The sequence below is a fragment of the Ziziphus jujuba genome, chromosome 4 (genome assembly GCF_031755915.1).
Source record: "Ziziphus jujuba cultivar Dongzao chromosome 4, ASM3175591v1".
Taxonomy (NCBI): Eukaryota; Viridiplantae; Streptophyta; class Magnoliopsida; order Rosales; family Rhamnaceae; genus Ziziphus; species Ziziphus jujuba.
The window spans coordinates 30,597,393-30,616,252 of record NC_083382.1 but is presented as its reverse complement, the minus strand read 5'-3'; the positions used below and the strand labels follow the sequence as shown (position 1 = coordinate 30,616,252).

Genomic DNA, 18,860 nt, shown 5'->3' with positions numbered 1-18,860 from the left:
CCAAGTTGTTGCATATAATTGAAGGATATTAACCCCTATCCAACAAAATAAAAAAATAAAAAAAATTTCAAAAAGAATAAAAATGAAAAAAATAAAATAAAATAAAATTTGCCAGCACCGGTTGAGGAAGGATTGCCTGAGGATATCATCAGCGGTTGGTGACTACTGCAAATTGATTAAAAAGTAATTCTATGTATAATACAGTGTTAAGGAGAAAGTTTTGACCCTGTAAAAGGAAGCACCCATTAGGAAAATTAATCAATTTGAGAACGGAGCATATCAGAACAATCTGGGTCAATCCCCTTTTTTCTTTTTTCGTTTTTGTTTTAGATATTCCAACATTTTAATTAATCCACTGAATTAAATAACAAATGGATGTGGCAACAACAACTTTTCTAAAAAAAAAAAAGCCATGTGGCAACTACTAGTCTACGAATATGGACACATGCACTAAAATTTCATATCCCTTAAGATTCACAATAATTTTATAGAAAAATGAATAAATTTAAAAATAAATCAAATGCTTAAATTGTCATTTTCACAATCCTTAGATTCTTAAGTATACATATAATCAGACAATTCGCAAACTTTTTTTTTTCTCCCTTAATGTTTGATTTGTATTTCTACTTCGTTATAACTACCTTTTTCCTATACCTTTTTTTTTTTTTTTTTCTTTTTTTGGGGTCAAATTCTCCTATACTTTTTGCTCCCGTGAAATTAACATTTTCTAGTTGCAATTTAATGTTAGTATTTTAGTGGCCACATAAACATAATCTTTATTTGGAGAATACAAATGCTAATTAAATTGATCAAAGCAGATGTGGATGTGCCAATTAGAAGTTTTTACTTAATTAATTTGATTTTTTTTCATTACATTTTGCAATTAATTTAAATAACACCAATTTTTAGTTAAGGATCAAATTGTAAATTTAATAAAACTTAATAGGAAATTCATCCTAGTAACCCAAATGTTAAATTAAAATATTAACCCAACTTTATTCAAACTAAAAGTAACATTTAGGGCGGTGTGGTGGGTAGTATATTTTGTTGGACAAGTGCTTATTAATTTCTTGTAAAATTCGTGATAAGTTACGCGAAGGTCCCCTACTCCGGGCCCATTGATTAATAAGAAAAATTCTAAAATCTAGTATTAATATAAGATGATAAAAAGGTTTGGTAGAAAAGCAAAATGCAAAAAAAAAAAAAAAAAAAAAGGTTTGGAAAACATGCGTTAATTACCCCTTAACTTGTCATCAAAACTTCCCGCAGCCCTTGAATATTATTCCAAATGACGTATATAATCCTTCATATTATATTGGGTTGAAATGTTTGTTGTATTTTCTCCAATTTTTCTTTAAGATATTTTGGTCAGTCAAAAAAACGAAGATTTCAAACGAAATGAAGAAGAAGGAGAATGGAAATGACTTTTCTCTCATTTGTTTAAAAGTTATATAAAGCCAACGTCTTCCAAACAATTTTCTTGGCGGATGATTAGAAGTTTCACATGTGAAATATGTAGATGCGTGGAAATTATTCTGTTATTTCGTTATTAATTAATTGCCTGGGCATATATATTACACACACACACACACATATATATATATATATAGGCATGTAAGCCAAGGTAGCTGGAGCCAGAGGAAATTAAAGATACATATATTAGGGGTTGAGGGATTCTCGTCGCAGGAGAGATGGCACTAGCCGTACGTAGTAATATGTATATATATTGAAATTTTATGTTGGACGTCCAGCTTCCATCACATACATATATATATATATATATATATTATTGTATGATTGTATGTAATTGGGCACCACTTGCAGTAGCTAAAAATTTTATATGTATATATGTGTGTGTCAGTTTGTATATATGGCAAACGTGTCTGCTGGTGCCATCCTCACGCGACGAGTACCCCTGCACTTCCTCTGATGGGCTTTCTCCAATTTTGCTTAATTATAAAAGGTAAACATACATACAGAGTTATTCTATTATTCAGATGTTCGGATTTTGTTAGAAAAATAGATATGGTATAATTTCAGAAGACTGTATATAATCAAAACTTTGATCATATATAATTTAGTAAGAGATATATGATATTTGCATTTTAATAAAAAGAGAAATCTATATGATAGAATTTTTCTATATATTGATATATAATATATAATATATTAATTTTATTATTATTATTATATATATATATATATATAATAATTTTATGGTATGGATATTTATATATTTTTATTGTGTAGATATCATTAAAATAATAATTTTTTAAAAAAATAATTATTTTTATATAATAATATTCACGATAGTTTTTTAAAAAATTATCATTTTTGCACTTTTGTACCATAAAAAAAATCCTATATATATATATATATATATGTATATGATATCAAATATATTTACATGTAATCTGCCATATTTAACATATAATTGGGTGGTGGATTACATGTGCGCATACATTTTAAATTAATAATATATATATATATATATATATGTTTGCCGTAATATACGGGCACAATGACATTACGGTCGGTGTGTCCGCGTATGACATTGAAGGCTTCATCGCAAGAAGCACGAACATGTACGAATGATTACATGTAGTATATATATCTGCATTATAGATGTGTTATAATATATACCGTTACATGCTTGCTCTTTTTGTGCTTTCCTGCTTTCTTATATTTAATTTTTTCTTCCATCAAAACTGCGCTTGAAATCTCTCCACTGTATGTATAGACATCAAAATAAACAATGTTTTATATATTTTCGTGCAGGCATCTTTAATTAAATAAAGCCTAGCTACCAGCTAGCTAATTGAAAGACAACTAGCTAGCAAGATCATTTAAATATAATTTTAAGCATCTTAAACAAACTACTTGAAATTGATTTATTTAAAAAAGTTCAATTTGGAGATACATATATAATTATATATTGAGCGAGAAAGAGATCTAGAGAGAGAGAGAGAGAGAGAGAGGGAAAGAGGGAATTGATGGCCATATTATGGACTAGGTAGTCAGCTACTTATTTATTAGGTGTCATGTGTATTCATCATCAACATAACGTCACATATAAAGGTGATGAGATATGCATTTACCTTAAAATAAATAAACATATATAATATTATAAATCAACAAGGGGTTTTCTTATATCATCTCCAGCTGTGAATAATTCATTGACTTGCTAGTTGCATAGAAAAAAAAAAAAAATCATGATAGACATATAAAATTGAGATATCTGAATCACGCATATGCATTATATTTTTCTTTTTCCTAGTAGATAAGGTTTTCTTATAATATTAATTACTTAAATTAGCTTCCCCAGCACTAACCTTCCTGTAATGTCATTTGCAGAGAGAAAAAGAAAGTTGGAGTACTTTGCCACCTCCAATATCCACACACACACACACACATACAAACACACACAGACACACAGACACACACACACACATATATATATATATATATACAGACACACACACACACACACATATATATATATATGTACACACACACACACACACAATCCTCATGAAGAGTAGTACTAGTGGAGCATCAATAGCCGGGGTGGATTAATAAAGGGATTAGAAAGGGTCTTTAGTCGCGGGAGAGATGACGCCAAATGTGATTAATTATCGCTTAATTAAACACAAAGCCCCTTTTGTTTTGTGGTTTTTTTGGTTTTTACCACCAGGCTTCATCTCTCGTCGACTAAAGCCCCTCCAATTTCTTACCCATTTCTTCCTCATCGTCTTTCCCAAAAGCTAGCCTTTCAGAAACAAGGTACTTACTCTCTCATTTTCCTGAATTTACTATTAATTTTACCAATATGTATCTAAAAATAGGAGTTTATCTTAGCGGCTTAATTTCTTAGATTTTGATAGGAACAAGAGAAAGGAAAAGAGAAAACATGCTATAAATTGATTCCATTTGGTCTTGCCGACCATGCAACCTGTATGAGCTTGCATAACAAGGATTTTAGATACATCTGCAGCTTTGTGAAGGTTATTTAGGGGGGGAGGGGAAATCAAGCTGCAGAAACCCATCCCGTTTGCGTGGTGTTGATTTCTTTTTGTTTTATTTTGTTAAATATATTTTTAGGAAATCATATATAGAGATTATATATTTTTTTATACAAAGTAATTAATTGCCTGTCTAGACGAAGGGTGACATATGAGGATGTTTCGTTAACATGATTCAATGCAATGCTTTCAATAGTTGATCTATGACCGCTACTTGGAGCACATAAAGTACTCTAGCGTTCCAAAAGTGATGGAAAAAGAATATGAATGATAAAAAAATCAATAATAGGGATTATTATCCAAAATAAAATTTGTAATCTTTTATCAAGGAAATTTGATTATTTTCTAATGTATTACTAAATATTATGCAGAATTAGTACTCCTTTTATTACTGGTAATGATGCATATAAACTTTATTCAGCAAATACTTTTTTTTTGATTCATTAAAAACTTATATGTATATATTGTGATTAATTAATTGCAAATTGGGAACTGATGTTTAGCACGAACTGATGTTTAGCACTCAGATTAATTTTTATGTAAGTTTTAATTGATTAATACATTAGCGAATACTAAAAACTTTTGAAGATAAAAACACAACCAAAAGAGAATCTATCAGAGAGAGAATCTTTGTGAGCTGTAAAGCACAAATGAAGGAAATTAATAATAGAGCGTGCAAGCTAGCTCCTACTATCCGCTAGGCAATCACAATGACTATTCAATTTTGGCCTCGTGAAATGCATGTGTCATCTAAGCTACATCGTACTCAATTTACTTACATTTTCTCATTCCCTCCCGGCAAAAAGTACACTTTGCGCACTATTATAAGTAAAGGTGTATATGTTGGACTCTGTACACAGATATATAATATATATATATATATACAGTCCCGTCTATGGTGTGGATGGTACTCATACAGATTACAGTATTGGTGATGATAATAATTTTTTAAAAAAATATCGTTAATAATATAAAAAACTGTCACTAATACTGCGATTCTCATATTGACCGTCCTTATTATAGAATTTTCATATATATATATATATATAGATTGGTGTTTGGATGTCTCAAATTGGTGCATGCATTATCACCGAAAAGCAACCATTATCACCGAAAAGCAACCAAGGGGTGCCAGTTATATATATATATATACATTTTTTTTTTTTTTTTATGAATAGGTTAGTTAATATGTATATATATATATATAAGTTGACAAATCAAATAAGTTTTGGCTTCAACGGCCTATTCACTTTATCGGCGTGAATATTTCCATGCCATCCCATCCATGAACATTATTAATTGTTCCATTTGTTCCATGATAATAAACACCGATGTTTATATATATATATATATATATATAAGACGTAGAAACGAATCATCATATTAATTATGTCCAGGGTAAAGGGGTCCAGCTGCACAGCCTCAATAATGCTCCTTGAAGACTTTTCCCTCAATTATTTATCCTCAATGAAATTGTAAATCATTATTACTCTGCTTTTTATTGGGCTTTTTGTCATTTGCTTTGATATATATATATATATATATAGGCAACTAACGATGAAATTAACTAAGAAACAAATAATTTACATAAGAAGAAGATGGAGATGAAAATTCCATTTTCATTGTTCCTTTTGGATTCCATAAATTCCTTCATTAATTCATTTCCTAATACCCCACCAAAAAAAAAAAAAAAAAAAGAAACAAAACTGATGCGGACCCATTGGGTACAGGCTGCCGCAAAAGATGTTCATTACATGGGCTTACAAAGCTGAAAAGGAGAGGCCTGCTTCAGAATCTGAGACTCCGAACCGGTCCATTCACTTTTTGTTTTTGTTTTTCCTCTTTTTTTTTTTTTTTTTTTTTTTTTTCTTTTTTTTTTTTTTGGTTTTGGGTGGGGGGTGGGTGGGTGGTAATTAAGCTGCCCATTCACTTGCTAAACAAGCAAACCCTCAGCAAACTCGAAGGTCGAAAAAAGTGTGAACATATGAACATCAATAAACCATTAATTAAAATAAACAAATAAATAAGAGGGCTTTTCTTTTTTTAATCATCAAAGGGCTTACTTGTTCACAAATATTTGACGATAAAATTGTCAAATCTTTTTTTTCATGCAGAAACAGGTTTAGATTAATCCAATTAACAAATCAAACCAAACTCGTGATGAAAGGAAAAACAAAACCCAAATGCAATAATAACGTGTTTGGTTTCATTCCAAATGACCGTGATTCCTTTATTGTCTTTGCACGCAATTTAGAAAGCAACAAACCAACAAAAGGAAATCTCAAACGTTATAACTTATAATGGTGCCTACAAAATGAAATCTCAAACATTTTAACGGTCCCTTTCGCCAAAGACGTTTGCTTGACGAGAAAGTTTTAGCAGTATATTGCAGCAGAATACAGAGCAGTTGATAATTTCCTCAAAAGAAAGACATATAAGGCAGGTGTGCATGGATAATTATTATATGTGCCTACTAAACATGTTTAGCAAACACCAAATTTCCCTTTCAATATGATGGAAACCATTCCTGAATTAAAGATAGAATCACGCAAGGATGATTCGTTTTCTTTAATTTTTTTTCTTCCAGACACTCATTTTTCCCATTAATTCTTACAAAACATCATTTGGTCCACAACAAAACTTACTACTGCATGAAAACTGGCTGGACCATGGTAAATACAGTTTCAAAGGTTTTCCAAAATACAAAAGGTGAAAATGTGTGCTACCCTAGTGATCAGTTCGTGCTCGCATACCATGTCATCACAGTAGGAATCAGTCACAGCGCTATATGTAATCCATATCATTCTGCCAAATCCATCTCATCCTTGGCAATCTGTAAAGCAGAGATGTGTCTTAATTACTTTCGCCATTTTCTTTATCACTGTAATATCGTGCCTGCTTCCATCTTTAAGTAAAACTAACTCAATTTGCACAAGAATCACTTCCTAAAAAAGTTCGGGGACCTTGTTATTTGCACTGTCTTGGTCGAAAATTCTCACTTGACAATAGAGAGCTGATTAAAACTTCCAGCCTTTTTGCTCCAGGGCCAGGTCTGAGGACTGTGGTATTACCAATAACAGAGCACGGATCAGTTCCATTTTCCTTACTTCCTATGCACCAACCACCAGGAACAAGCATGCCTGGACCCTTATTCAAGAGCGTGGAATCAATTTTGTCAAGCACTGGATTGTCTTGCAGGAACTTCCTTGCAAAAGGAGCATTACTGTCAACCATCTTTCGCATGTCAGCAAGGTCAAGATGGTGGGGATGCTGCTTTGGAGGGTTATCCCATGATATAAAGTGGAGGTCAGAATTCACAGTTGTGTTGCGGAACTCTTGAGCATTACAAATGACCGTGTGAAAGTATCCTTCTGGGGATGATATAAAGTTGGAATAGTACATGAGAACAGTTCGCGGTAGGTTATCCCATCCCCATATGCAGTAATCAATGAAAGGCCTAGAAAGCACCATCCAAGCGGAACCTAAAGAAGGCAACATTGTGGTTAATAACAAGGTTCTAGTACTATGTTAAGTTCCATTATTCCCAAAATGTTAATATATCAATAAGTTCAGAATGATGTATAATACAAAATCTATGCAAACCAACACATTGCACCTACTCAGAATAAATCATCTGCAGCAAAGCAGATTCGGTGATGTGGGTGAATCTTTCAACATCCAAGCTGTTCCAAATTATTGACATAAAACTAAATTCTTTACATATAAAGTTGAGCCTCTTAGAGAGATAAAGGATAGTCAATGTTCTACAAAATGATCATCAAACAAGTAGAAAGTAAAATATGTAAGTGCAGGATATAACTACAAGCAAGACAGACATGCATACATTGCATGGTTCCTACAGAATAGAGTAGGTCCACCCTAACTAATTTTTCTATGCATAATCCAAAAGGTATCATTGTTTACATATAGTTCTCATATAGATGAAATTCCCAGGGTGCTACAAGTAAGTTATCACTGTTTCCATATAGTTCTCATATAGACAAAATTCCTAGATACTAAAATGTAATGCATAGATTAATAAACCTCATAAAAGTTTATATAGAAGAAAGGATAACTCTTTGAAAGATAACTAGTTTTCCTTGAAATAGTTTTATCCTCTAGAAGTGCCACCCATTCTCTAAATTCTTATGCATCCTATATCGATTTCAACTATTGCAACAACGATGTTATGGAGATCACTAAAACGACGTTTCTCTTTATACAAGAAACCTCTCAAAGTTTATTCTCATCTTGTAATATTATCCTGAAGAAAAAATAAAAAAATAAAAAATAAGCAGAGCCAAATTATTTATCTAGTTCTGTCCAGCTCAGAGTAGGTTACTATACTCCTTCCAGCAAATTAATTTAAAAATAAAACATGTCTCTTTAAATGGAAAGCCTCTCTAATTGATATTCTAAATATTTTTGTAAACAAAACAACAAGCCATTTTGAAAAATGTTCATACGCAACAAGTTTCTTAATTTTATTCTAACTTCTAAACAATGTATTTGATTTGGATGTCTAATCGATGCTTTACTTCTTGATAAATAGTATTTAGTGAAATCAATAGAATAGCACTTTTAATGACATAGCTCTTTATTTTGAACATAGAATAGACGAAAATGAATTGCATTTGCTTTAACCTGTAAAAAGCTTGAAGGCGGTCGGCACACTTCTCCTCTGTGTAATCCAGAAAACATCTTGTTTCTTTGTCATATACAACCCCGGATCTATAATTATCGGTTTTGCCCGTTGGTACCTACACATAAGAATATTACAAAAATCAATAAGACAACTTTTACCCACACAAGAGGGAAAAGAGCAAAGAACAAGAAACAAAATAAGAAAACATAAACAAGTGCAAAATGAAAGAACAAAAACTAATATTCACATACTCTTTCCAGCCAATATTACTGGTATGGTCGATGAAATTGAGATCACGCGGCAAGTACGAAAACGTATGTAGCAGATCTAACCAATCAAAACCAAATAAGGAATCAATCACATTGAGCACAAAATTAATTCAAAAAAAAAAAAAACCCAATCCCCAAATCAAAAACCGATGAAGCATAACCATTAAAACCCACCATCCTGAGTAACAAGAGGGTAATCCGAGGCACTGAGATTGATAAACCAATCCCAATCGCCGTCTTCCCTCAACAAGATCGCAGCGGCATGAAGCGTATTAGCCACCATAGTCGGTCCCCGATAAGTGACGAGATTGGCCTTGGTGATCATCTTCACGTTACCAAATTTGACAAAAGTGGGGTGGTCCTTAACGTAATTCTGCAGATCCAATCGCTCTTCGGGAGGCGATTCGAGGTCCAAGTGCACGACATAGCGGTTACGGGGATGATAGAGAGCCTGAAGGGTGCGCTTGAGCATCTTTCCATCGCCATTGGAACCAGATATGAGGTAAGCGAAACGAGGAGGCGGAGGGAGATAAGAAATGGGAACTGGGTGCAGCTTCGATTCAACGAAAACGGAATTCGATGTCGGAATGGAGCGGTAGAACGGAAGAAGAGGCGTACCATCGGGTGAGGTTAGCGTCGTGAGGAATAGAAGAAAAAGTGAAACTATGGAACCGATAGCTAATGGGAAGATCCACTTTCTCTCCATGCTTTGATGGTGTCTCAGATGCATGTAATAGCTCTTTAGCCTCTTCATCTCTTCACCTCCAAATCTCCCCCTCACCCCTCTCTCTTTCTCTCTCTCTCTCTCTCTCTCTCTCTCTCTTTCTGTTTCTAAATACCAATTCTACCCAATAGAGATGAAAGAGAAACAAAGCTTCTGTGAGTTTTCTATGAGGTGGGAAAGTGAGGGAAAATGTCAAGCTGGTGGGTAGTTGAAGAGTGAGTTCTCTTCTTTCTTTGAGATGGGTATCAGGTATGTATCCTTTTAAGTGCAAAGCTGGGCTTTTAATTCTTCAAAAAAAAATTTTTAATTTTTTTTTGGTTTTAATTTTTTCTTTTTACCAATGTTATTTTATTTTTTTTAAGATTTAAATATGATGTCGTTTTGCTGCATATAGAAGACGAAACGACTCAAGTCTTGAAGAACAGTACAGGGATTTGTAGTCTCTCGCCGTGACAGTTGCGGCAAAGATGGTGTTAGGCTAAACTCCTTTTGTATAAGTTGGTTGACTAATTAAAATTTCAGTTGAGCATTTACCTACCCTTTGACTTCACTGTTGGATTCTAATTTAAAATCAAATTTATGAACATCCAAAAAAAAAAAAAAAGATTAAGATTGTGCAAATCTGTAATTTTATGTGCAAATCTGTAATTTTAATTTTGATATAGTAAGAAATATATGTATATTTGATTATTATAATATTTTTTTTAAATGGGATTATGATTTGATGAGAAAGACAAATTTTGATTCAAAATTCTGTATACTTTTTTTTTTAAATTGGAAAATAATATATATATATATATAAATTAAATTCTGTCTTCTTTTTTTTGGGACAAAATACCCTTCCGTTATTTAAACAAGTTTTAAATCAATTTGATTGAATGTGATAAAATTTTTGTCTTCAAAACTATAAATTTATTGTTAGAAAATTAATAAACTCACAGGAATTTTTGTACCTGTTTGGATTCTTGTTCAACAATTTCTAAGAAGGTGCAAAAGATTCACGATTGTGGAATTTGTAAGTTTAAGTTTATAACTTTTAAAATAATGACAAATATTTAGTCCTTTGACTTGTATCCTATTTTGGAATTTTTTGGAAATGGAATTAGGAATTTAGGATCAATAACATGACAAAAATCTAATTCAAAATGCCGTATATGGTACACTATTTTTTGACAAAATAAACTACCAATATCCCATTCTAAAATTCGTGACTTAAATTTCTATTTTTTTTTTATTTTGAAAAAAGCAAAAACATCATTCTTCAAAGTTTACCATTTTTTTTTTGTATTTTTAACAGTTCAATATTTACCTTAAAACGGCTTTTTTTTTTTCTGACACATTCATTTTCCATAGAGTGTAACCAGAAAAATCCAAATAATAAAGCATAGTCCTCGCCACAATAATTAAAAGCAAAATGAAAAGGCCATGATTTGCAGCAAGAAGAGTAGGAATCAAGTTCTTGGGTGTCATGTTTTTATTAATATGCTTCTCCTAATCATTCTATGTGAATGTACCACCACTCTTCCACCAAAAAATAAAAAAATAACAAAAAAATGTACCACCACTTTTTATATATTATATGCTAAATCCATTGGATTTGCACCGATAGCCAAACAAAGCCCCAATTATCTTTTTTTTTTTTTTTTTTTTTTAAATTTTAACAAAGTAATGTAAGATGTCAATGTGATTGAGTAACCACAAAGATAATGATCCTTTCAAATAACAAGCAGCCTTTAAAACGTTGATTGTGATGGTGCGACGGTTAACTTCTTATTTTATTAATATATTTCAATATTAATTCAATTATTATTTATTTCGGTTGGGATGGTATGTGTGCATAAGTATCCGTACCATACCCAATAATATACTATATTTTTCTTTTTTCAAAAAAAAAAAAAAAAAAAAGATTCACGGGAAATCAACTGTGGACCCCAACTCTCTCATGGCTGACCTGCCAACCTACCTGGAAAATTTTATCGGATACCTAATAGATCTGATGAGATGTCACACAAACCGCAATGGGATTTGTGTTTCATAGTCAAGATTATTCTTTTCCAAAGAGTTAGAAAACAAGGTGTACCCTTTGCACACAGAAAAAAAGAACAATCATCATTTTCTTTTTTTTTTTCCTGGTGGATGAGGATGAAAATTTTCTTTCAATGGCCTAACCCTTTGGTTTATGCAATTTCTCCTCCTCATCAATGCCTTTTCCCAAGGTAGATTACCTATTTCACTTGCAATTGTTTATCTTAAAAATAGGAAATGGGCTCCAAATTAATCTACTTTTGCAGCATCCCAAAGTAAAATATATAAGTAGGATAGGACTACCAGCAATAACTAAAAAGAGCTACTTTTATGTATTTTTGTCATGCAGCATCTAGGCATGTGGAACACCGCAAGATTAACGTATTTGAGAGAGGGATCAATGCTAGTATTTTTAAATGTATTTTTGTACAGGAATATAGAATGCCTGAACTACAAAGCAAGGTATCCACATATCATATATTCAATTGAGCAATAAGTTCAGTAACTATGCTGTGGCTGTATCATCTTCAACTGGACTCAGAAACAACATTCTTTATAAGAAAAAAATTAACCAGCCTTCCTAAATTACATCTAATGGAATAATAACTAATTTCCCCTACAAGAATTCTTTCGTACTTTCAGATAAAGGGTTTTAAGTCAAACTTGTATTCTACATTTCAACCTTTTCATTTGAACTTGAACACATGTTCTTCATAATCCAGTTCCTCAATCTTCCACATAGAACAGGTCTCTCATTTATTGATCTAAATCATGACAAACCTCTTCGTATATTGGCCAATTTACATGATCACCTCCACAAGTATGATATTTTGTTTATCGTACAAATAAATTGAAGATGAGACAAGAAAGCCATCTGAACAACACTCGAGAGAATAATATTTACAGATTAACCATGCGACTTGCAACAAATGGGGGAAAGGATTATTGGATAACAACTTTTCCACTGTGTTCACGATGTCAAGATTCGTCTGTCACTGATCCTGCTCATGATTCGGGATGCATCATTAAGTCTATTTGATCTTTCATAGATGCTGGCAACAACAAGATGCAGCTCCTTCTTGTTCATGTTAGGATCAGAGTTCAGCTTCTCAAACAGTGACTCTACCATCTTAAAATTCTTTCTTGCACCATACAGACTGAGCATCTGGAAGTGAACTTCATCCAGGAAAACGCACCCCTCTTCCTGCATCTCCCTATAAATAGCATCTGCCTTCTCAAACTCCCGCAATTTTCCATAAGCATTCAATACAAGTGCAATCACATTAGAATCAGGAAAGTATCCAGCCTCTCTCATCTTCTCAAACACCTCAGTGACATTTGCATACTTTTTGTTTCTCGAAAAAAGATCTATCATGCAACCAAAGACAGATATATCCTTCACCTCCCCTGCATCGAAAGCCTGACGGAAAACCCATGTAGCCTCTTCTATCCGACCAGCTCCAGCAAGAATGGTAATTGCAGTCTCCCTAGGGATATTGTCTGGACGCTTGAGCTCATGAAGCAAACGCTTAGCATGAGCAACCAAACCTACTCTCTCATAAGCTACAATCATTGTCTGATAAAGGACCTGATCAATCTCAACCCCTGAGCTCCTCAACTTTTGGAACAACATTGCCGCTCGATCCAATTTCCCTGCCTTACCCCATATAGATATTATTGTTGAGTATGTAATAGCATTTGGTTCAATCCCTCTCTTCTGCATTTCTTGCACAAGGTTTGTAGCTTTTTCATGCTCTAGAGATTTACCATAAATCTTAATCATGGTGTTGTAGGTGACAACATTCTGCTCAATATCCTTCCTCTGCATCAATCGGAAGAGATGGATGGCTTCTCCAAAAAGCTCAGCCTCGCCATAAACCCTCAAAAGGGTATTATAACTAACAACATTAGGTTCAATTCCCATCTTCTTCATGCTCCAAAACAACCGGTCAGCTTCTTTGGCCATATCCAGTTGCCCATAAACATCAATCATAATATTACAAGTTGTAAGATCAAGTGGGCACCTGACTTCATTCATCTCGGAGAACAAAGAGAGTGCCTCCACAAACTTTTGGTTCTCAACATACATATTTAAAAGAGTAGAGTAGCTAACAGTATCAGGAAAAACACCCACCGCCCTCATCTCCTTAAGCAGAAGACGAGCCTCTCGAAAGAGCTTAGCTTTTCCAAACACATTAATGATGGAGTTGTAAGCAACAAGGTCTGGGGTGATACCAGACCTCTTCAATCTCGTAAAAATGGAGATTGCCTTTGAATAGTCACATAACTTCCTCGAAAGCTCAATCAAATTACTATACAAAACGAGATCACCAGAAACATGGTCTTGCTCCATTCGCTGGAGCCAAGAAAGGGCAGAATCAAACATACCCTCTTTCCCAAAATAAGTAATAAGCGTAGAGTAAGTATATCTATCGGGCGCTAATGCTCTCTGTCGCATTTCTTCAAACAATCCATGTGCGATTTCCCACTGCTTGGCACGAAGCACATTACGAATAACAACGTTGTAAGCGAACACGGAGGGAGTGTACAGAGCTTCTTCATTAATCCAATCGAGAATAGCGAGCGACCGTTGCCAATCGGACTCGCGCGAGAGCAGCGAAACCATGAACTTTATCGAAAGCTGCCTTCCTTTGTAGGGTGAGAGAAGAGAATACAGTTCATGCTCGTTCTGGGTCTGCCCAATTGAGACCAAAAGCTCATCCATATCCACGCTGTGATCCAAATACGCCGGCCCTTGTCGTTTCCTACGCTGGAAGTTGTCGGGAAGTTGATCAAACGGTGTAGTTTCGTACGTCGGTGTTCTCCTCCAGACATCTTTGGCTTTCGAGAAAGCTAAGACCTTGACAAGCCTTGGCTTTTTTCTTCTGTTCCTGAAGGTGAAGGATATGCCGGCGTAATTACTGGCCTCAATGGGAATGGACGGCAATACAGGGAGAGAGAAAGAAGAAGATGGGACTGTTCCTACTTGCACGGAAGGAGAGGATAACGAGAAAGTACACATTTTTTTTTTTTTTCTTTTCACAAAATTATTACAGAAAAAATATACAAATTTGATAACTTGGATCGGTCACTGACTGGTTCCAATTTCGAAACCCAGTCTTTATGTTAGGGGGTTTATGTTATAGCATCTGAAACTTCTTTTCAATCCACGATTTTATTCAGACAAATATCCACTCTTTGTTTTGTTGTAGAATTGTGATATTTTGCAGCAGCACAACCATCACTATTCACGCCGTACAACACTTACTTCTGGCTCTCTGCGACAGTCTAACAGAACCAACATCGGTTTGTTTGGGTTAGATCAATTTTACTTCTATTTTTATATCCTACTTTAAAATAATTTTTATTATCTGGAAAGAGTTCCATATGATTTTCTTGGTACAAATTATATTCCATTGTACATCACATATTAGCCTGCATTATTCTGTTTGTTTTATTAAGACTTTGCTTGGGCATTTTTATGGAGCCCACTTTTTTTTTTGATAAATTGATTTGAGCCCATTTGTAGCTTGTTCATCTGCTTTTGGTATATATTATTAATGTTCGACTACTTGTGAGTTTCTTGGCCCTTGTCTCCCCAGTCCACTATATTTTATTTTGAGAGTTGCAGGAAAGTCAACCAACACCAAAATTTGAAGGTTCTAAATTGATATTAAATGGTTCATTATATTATATATATATATATATATATTTTTTTTTTTTTGGGTATTTCTCTGATCTCTAATATCAATGGATTATGAAAAACGATAAAGGTCAACTTTCTTTCAGATAGGACACAGAATTCAAAGTCTGACCTGCAAAGTTGCATTATAAGAATTTTGTAACATGACTATTGCCATTGGAAGTAGGTGGATGAGAGCTTCATAGATTTAAAAAAACATCAATTGGGAAAATTGTTTATGCCCAGAAAGGCTGCTTTAGCTGTAATTCAATTGTGTTCTATAACCATATATACATTCATTTCAGATAAAGTGACAGAATTTCTCCATTCTTAAGTCAAGTGGCGGTTTTTATTTTCTGTCAGTTTTTTTGTTGTGAGATAGAGAGATGAGTGGTGTTCTTTCCATAATCTTCCTGTTCTATCACCTGCTTCTACTTTCTGATTTTTCTTCTTCGTTTCCCCTCTGTACTAATAACAGTGAGTTCTTACTTTTGAGAGAAAGCTTAATTGGAAGTCCTGTAAAAACTCATATATTTGCTGATTGTATTAAGCGTTGGTCTGTGCTAGTAGTTTTGGTTCAGTTTCCAAATCCTTGTATTGTTTTCAATTCATTTGGCTGATTTCAGGTGTGTTTTCAATGAAACAGGATCACCTTTCATCCCAAAGACCCCTCTTACTTTCTGTCAGTATGAAGGTAGTGTGTGCTGTAACTCCACTGAAGAATCGCAATTCCAGAATCAACTTAAAGCAATGAACATCTCTGATCCTGGTTGTGCTTCTATTATGAAATCAGTACTTTGCTCGGTAAGGCGGTGACCCAGTTTACATGATGAATAATTTCCAAATGATTTAGAACTTTCAGTCTTTCATTCTGCTCTGAATTGGTCCATTCCTTTAAAGCGTGATTTTAGTGGATCAATCTCTTTGAGTAGAAGACATGTATGCATTGGACTAAACACGCTGATACAGTTCATTTGGAATTCTGGTTGATGTCACTACTGCTCCATTTTGCTTATGAAAACTTGCTACAAAGTTTCTCGTTTTTGTTTTTTCTTCTTCTTTTGTTTATGTTAGTTGCCATTATTGGAATATTATTGCACTATTTAACTTACAGTATACATATGCTGGGCAGAGATGTGATCAGTTTTCAGCAGAGCTATACAGAATCGAATCAAAACCTCGTGCAGTTCCTGTTCTCTGCAACTCAACTGTTTCAGCAAACTCCACCCAGTCACAACAAGGTTTAATTGACTCTTGCTCAGAAGTTTGGAACAAATGCCAAAATGTATCTATACAAAATTCCCCCTTTGTAGCTCAACCACTTAATTCTACTTCCAAGCTGACTGATACATGGCATTCAAAAAGTTCTTTCTGTGGTACATTTGGAGGATCTTCTGAAGATGATTTGGTGTGTTTTGATGGTGGTCCGGTTTCGTTAAACAATACTGAAATTCCAAGTCCCCCAAGTGGAATGTGCCTTGAGAAGATTGGGAATGGATCCTATCTTAATATGGCAGCCCATCCTGATGGATCTAATCGTGTCTTCTTATCAAACCAAGCAGGTAAAATATGGCTGGCAACTGTTCCTGAAGAGGGGTCAGGAGAAACATTAGCAATTGATGAATCAAATCCTTTTATTGATTTAACTGATCAAGTATATGCTGAGACTGCGCTTGGGCTGATGGGAATAGCATTCCATCCAAATTTCCAAGAGAATGGCCGTTTCTTTGCTTCGTTCAATTGTGATAAGGTTAAATGGTCAGAATGTTCAGGAAGATGTTCATGTAACTCAGATGTGGGATGTGATCCTTCGACGCTTGGCTCTGATAATGGAGCACAGCCATGCCAATATCACAGTGTCATAGCAGAGTTCACTGCCAATGGTACCACATCACAACCTTCGGTAAAATTCTGCATACTTTTAGAGCAGTTTCTTTTTGTGGTTATGATCACTTACTGATCCTAATTGATAGGATTTGGCATGAAATTCAGGTTAAACCAAAGGAAGTTAGGAGAATATTCACTATGGGACTTCCATTTACTTCTCATCATGGTGGTCAAATTCTCATTGGACCCCAGGATGGTTACTTGTACTTCATGATGGGAGATGGTGGAGGTACTGGTGACCCTTACAATTTTGCACAAAACAAGAAATCCTTACTTGGGAAGATAATGAGGCTGGACATAGATAACACTCCAAGTAAGTATATATAGATTATAATTGAAATATTAAGTATATTGTTTAAGGCTGAAAATCTGGTTTTTCATTTGTTAGATTCTTGATTTTATGGGGAAAAGAAAAATCATTATCAGCAAGATTTCCTTTTGATGCACTTATTGTCAGGTGCAACAAGATTTTCTAACCTTGATCTGTGGGGGAACTATTCTATTCCTGGAGATAATCCATTTTCTGAAGACAAGGAATTGCAGCCTGAAATTTGGGCTTTAGGATTCAGAAATCCTTGGCGATGCAGCTTCGACTTAGAGAGGCCTTCCTACTTCCTCTGTGCAGATGTTGGCCAGGTTGGAAGGTTCCACCCTGTTCTATCTTACATTTTGGTTTTTGTGATCCTTTATTGCCACTAATACTTAAACCATTAATCCTATAGGATCTGTTTGAAGAGGTTGATATAGTCACAAAGGGTGGAAACTATGGGTGGCGTGTGTATGAAGGACCTTTTCTTTACAATCCTCCAGAGTCCCCTGGAGGAAATACTTCTGCTACCTCCATAACTACAATTTTCCCTGTAATGGGCTACAACCACTCTGAGGTCAATAAGGTTGAAGGTTCTGCATCAATCACTGGTGGCTACTTTTACCGGTCCATGACCGATCCATGCATGTATGGAAGGTAAGCTTATGTTAAACCATTAATTGAAACTTTAATTATATTTTTAACAGCTTAATATGACTCTTGAAATCATGTTACTTATATTGGATTTGCAGATACTTGTATGCAGATTTCTATGCTGGTGGTATATGGACAGGTTTAGAACATCCGAAAGATAGTGGAAACTTCACTAGTTCTAAAATTCCTATGACTTGTGCTCTCGACTCTCCTATCCAGTGCAGTGTTGAAGATGGTAGCTCTCTTCCTTCGTTGGGATTCATATTTTCTTTTGGACAGGATAACAGAAAGGACATCTTTATCCTGGCCAACACAGGTCTATATAGAGTTGTTCGGCCAAGCCGCTGTAATTACACTTGTTCCAAAGAGAATACTACAAGTCTTCCACATCCAAGGTCTACTCCACCTTCACCTTCACCTTCTCCCTCAACTGGTAGGAGGCTTCGCATTTCATTACTAGAGATGATGCTCTTTTTCATTTCATTGTTTATGTTTGGTGTTTCATGTAATCTATAAATTAAAGTACCTTTCTCATGTACAGAGAAGAATGCTTTTTGTCATGGTGATTCATTGAAAATTTGTTGCCACAGTTATTGTGGTATTGACTTTACCTTTTCATCCCCATAAAAAACAAAATTTCATTTT

General features: G+C 34.4%; 3 protein-coding genes and 1 long non-coding RNA gene across 5 annotated transcripts; 2 read left to right on the top strand and 2 right to left on the bottom strand.

Moving 5' to 3' along the window:
• Positions 1–1,645: 1,645 nt before the first annotated feature.
• Positions 1,646–4,224, top strand: LOC132803492 (uncharacterized). Its single transcript, XR_009638790.1, has 2 exons — positions 1,646–1,963; positions 3,355–4,224. It is a non-coding gene; the product is annotated as an uncharacterized LOC132803492 (long non-coding RNA).
• Positions 4,225–6,468: 2,244 nt separating this feature from the next.
• LOC107435657 (beta-glucuronosyltransferase GlcAT14A) lies at positions 6,469–9,872 on the bottom strand. The gene is made up of 4 exons (XM_016047281.4): positions 9,111–9,872; positions 8,919–8,994; positions 8,667–8,782; positions 6,469–7,504 (listed from the first exon to the last, which is right to left on the bottom strand). The coding sequence occupies exons 1-4, from the start codon at positions 9,688–9,690 to the stop codon at positions 6,990–6,992; spliced, it is 1,287 nt and encodes a 428-aa protein (XP_015902767.1). The 5' UTR covers positions 9,691–9,872; the 3' UTR covers positions 6,469–6,989.
• A 2,261-nt stretch (positions 9,873–12,133) lies between these two features.
• Positions 12,134–14,976, bottom strand: LOC107415611 (pentatricopeptide repeat-containing protein At5g39980, chloroplastic). Its single transcript, XM_016023971.4, has one exon. It carries the CDS (start codon positions 14,705–14,707, stop codon positions 12,656–12,658), a length of 2,052 nt encoding a protein of 683 aa, XP_015879457.2. The 5' UTR covers positions 14,708–14,976; the 3' UTR covers positions 12,134–12,655.
• Positions 14,559–18,825, top strand: LOC107435660 (HIPL1 protein). Of its 2 annotated transcripts, XM_016047288.4 has the most exons (8): positions 14,559–14,699; positions 14,898–15,001; positions 16,014–16,171; positions 16,500–17,270; positions 17,360–17,567; positions 17,712–17,890; positions 17,977–18,218; positions 18,314–18,825. In XM_016047288.4, the coding sequence occupies exons 1-8, from the start codon at positions 14,656–14,658 to the stop codon at positions 18,729–18,731; spliced, it is 2,124 nt and encodes a 707-aa protein (XP_015902774.1). In that variant the 5' UTR covers positions 14,559–14,655; the 3' UTR covers positions 18,732–18,825. The 2 variants fall into 2 exon arrangements, with proteins under 2 accessions (XP_015902774.1, XP_060672516.1); XM_060816533.1 differs by lacking the exons at positions 14,559–14,699; positions 14,898–15,001 and adding an exon at positions 15,306–15,844.
• The last annotated feature ends 35 nt before the right edge of the window (positions 18,826–18,860 follow it).

Bases quoted from the DNA above. Each gene is read 5' to 3' on its own strand.
- LOC107415611 (XM_016023971.4), bottom strand. From the start codon at position 14,707: ATGTGTACTTTCTCGTTATCCTCTCCTTCCGTGCAAGTAGGAACAGTC.
- LOC107435657 (XM_016047281.4), bottom strand. From the start codon at position 9,690: ATGAAGAGGCTAAAGAGCTATTACATGCATCTGAGACACCATCAAAGC. The intron at 8,783-8,918 runs GTATGTGAATAT...TCTTATGTGTAG, and splicing joins AGTAATATTGGCTGGAAAGA to GTACCAACGGGCAAAACCGA. The intron at 7,505-8,666 runs GTTAAAGCAAAT...TGCCTTCTTTAG, and splicing joins CGCCTTCAAGCTTTTTACAG to GTTCCGCTTGGATGGTGCTT.
- LOC107435660 (XM_016047288.4), top strand. From the start codon at position 14,656: ATGGGACTGTTCCTACTTGCACGGAAGGAGAGGATAACGAGAAA. The intron at 14,700-14,897 runs GTACACATTTTT...GTTTTGTTGTAG, and splicing joins AAGGAGAGGATAACGAGAAA to AATTGTGATATTTTGCAGCA. The intron at 15,002-16,013 runs GTTAGATCAATT...TCAATGAAACAG, and splicing joins ACCAACATCGGTTTGTTTGG to GATCACCTTTCATCCCAAAG.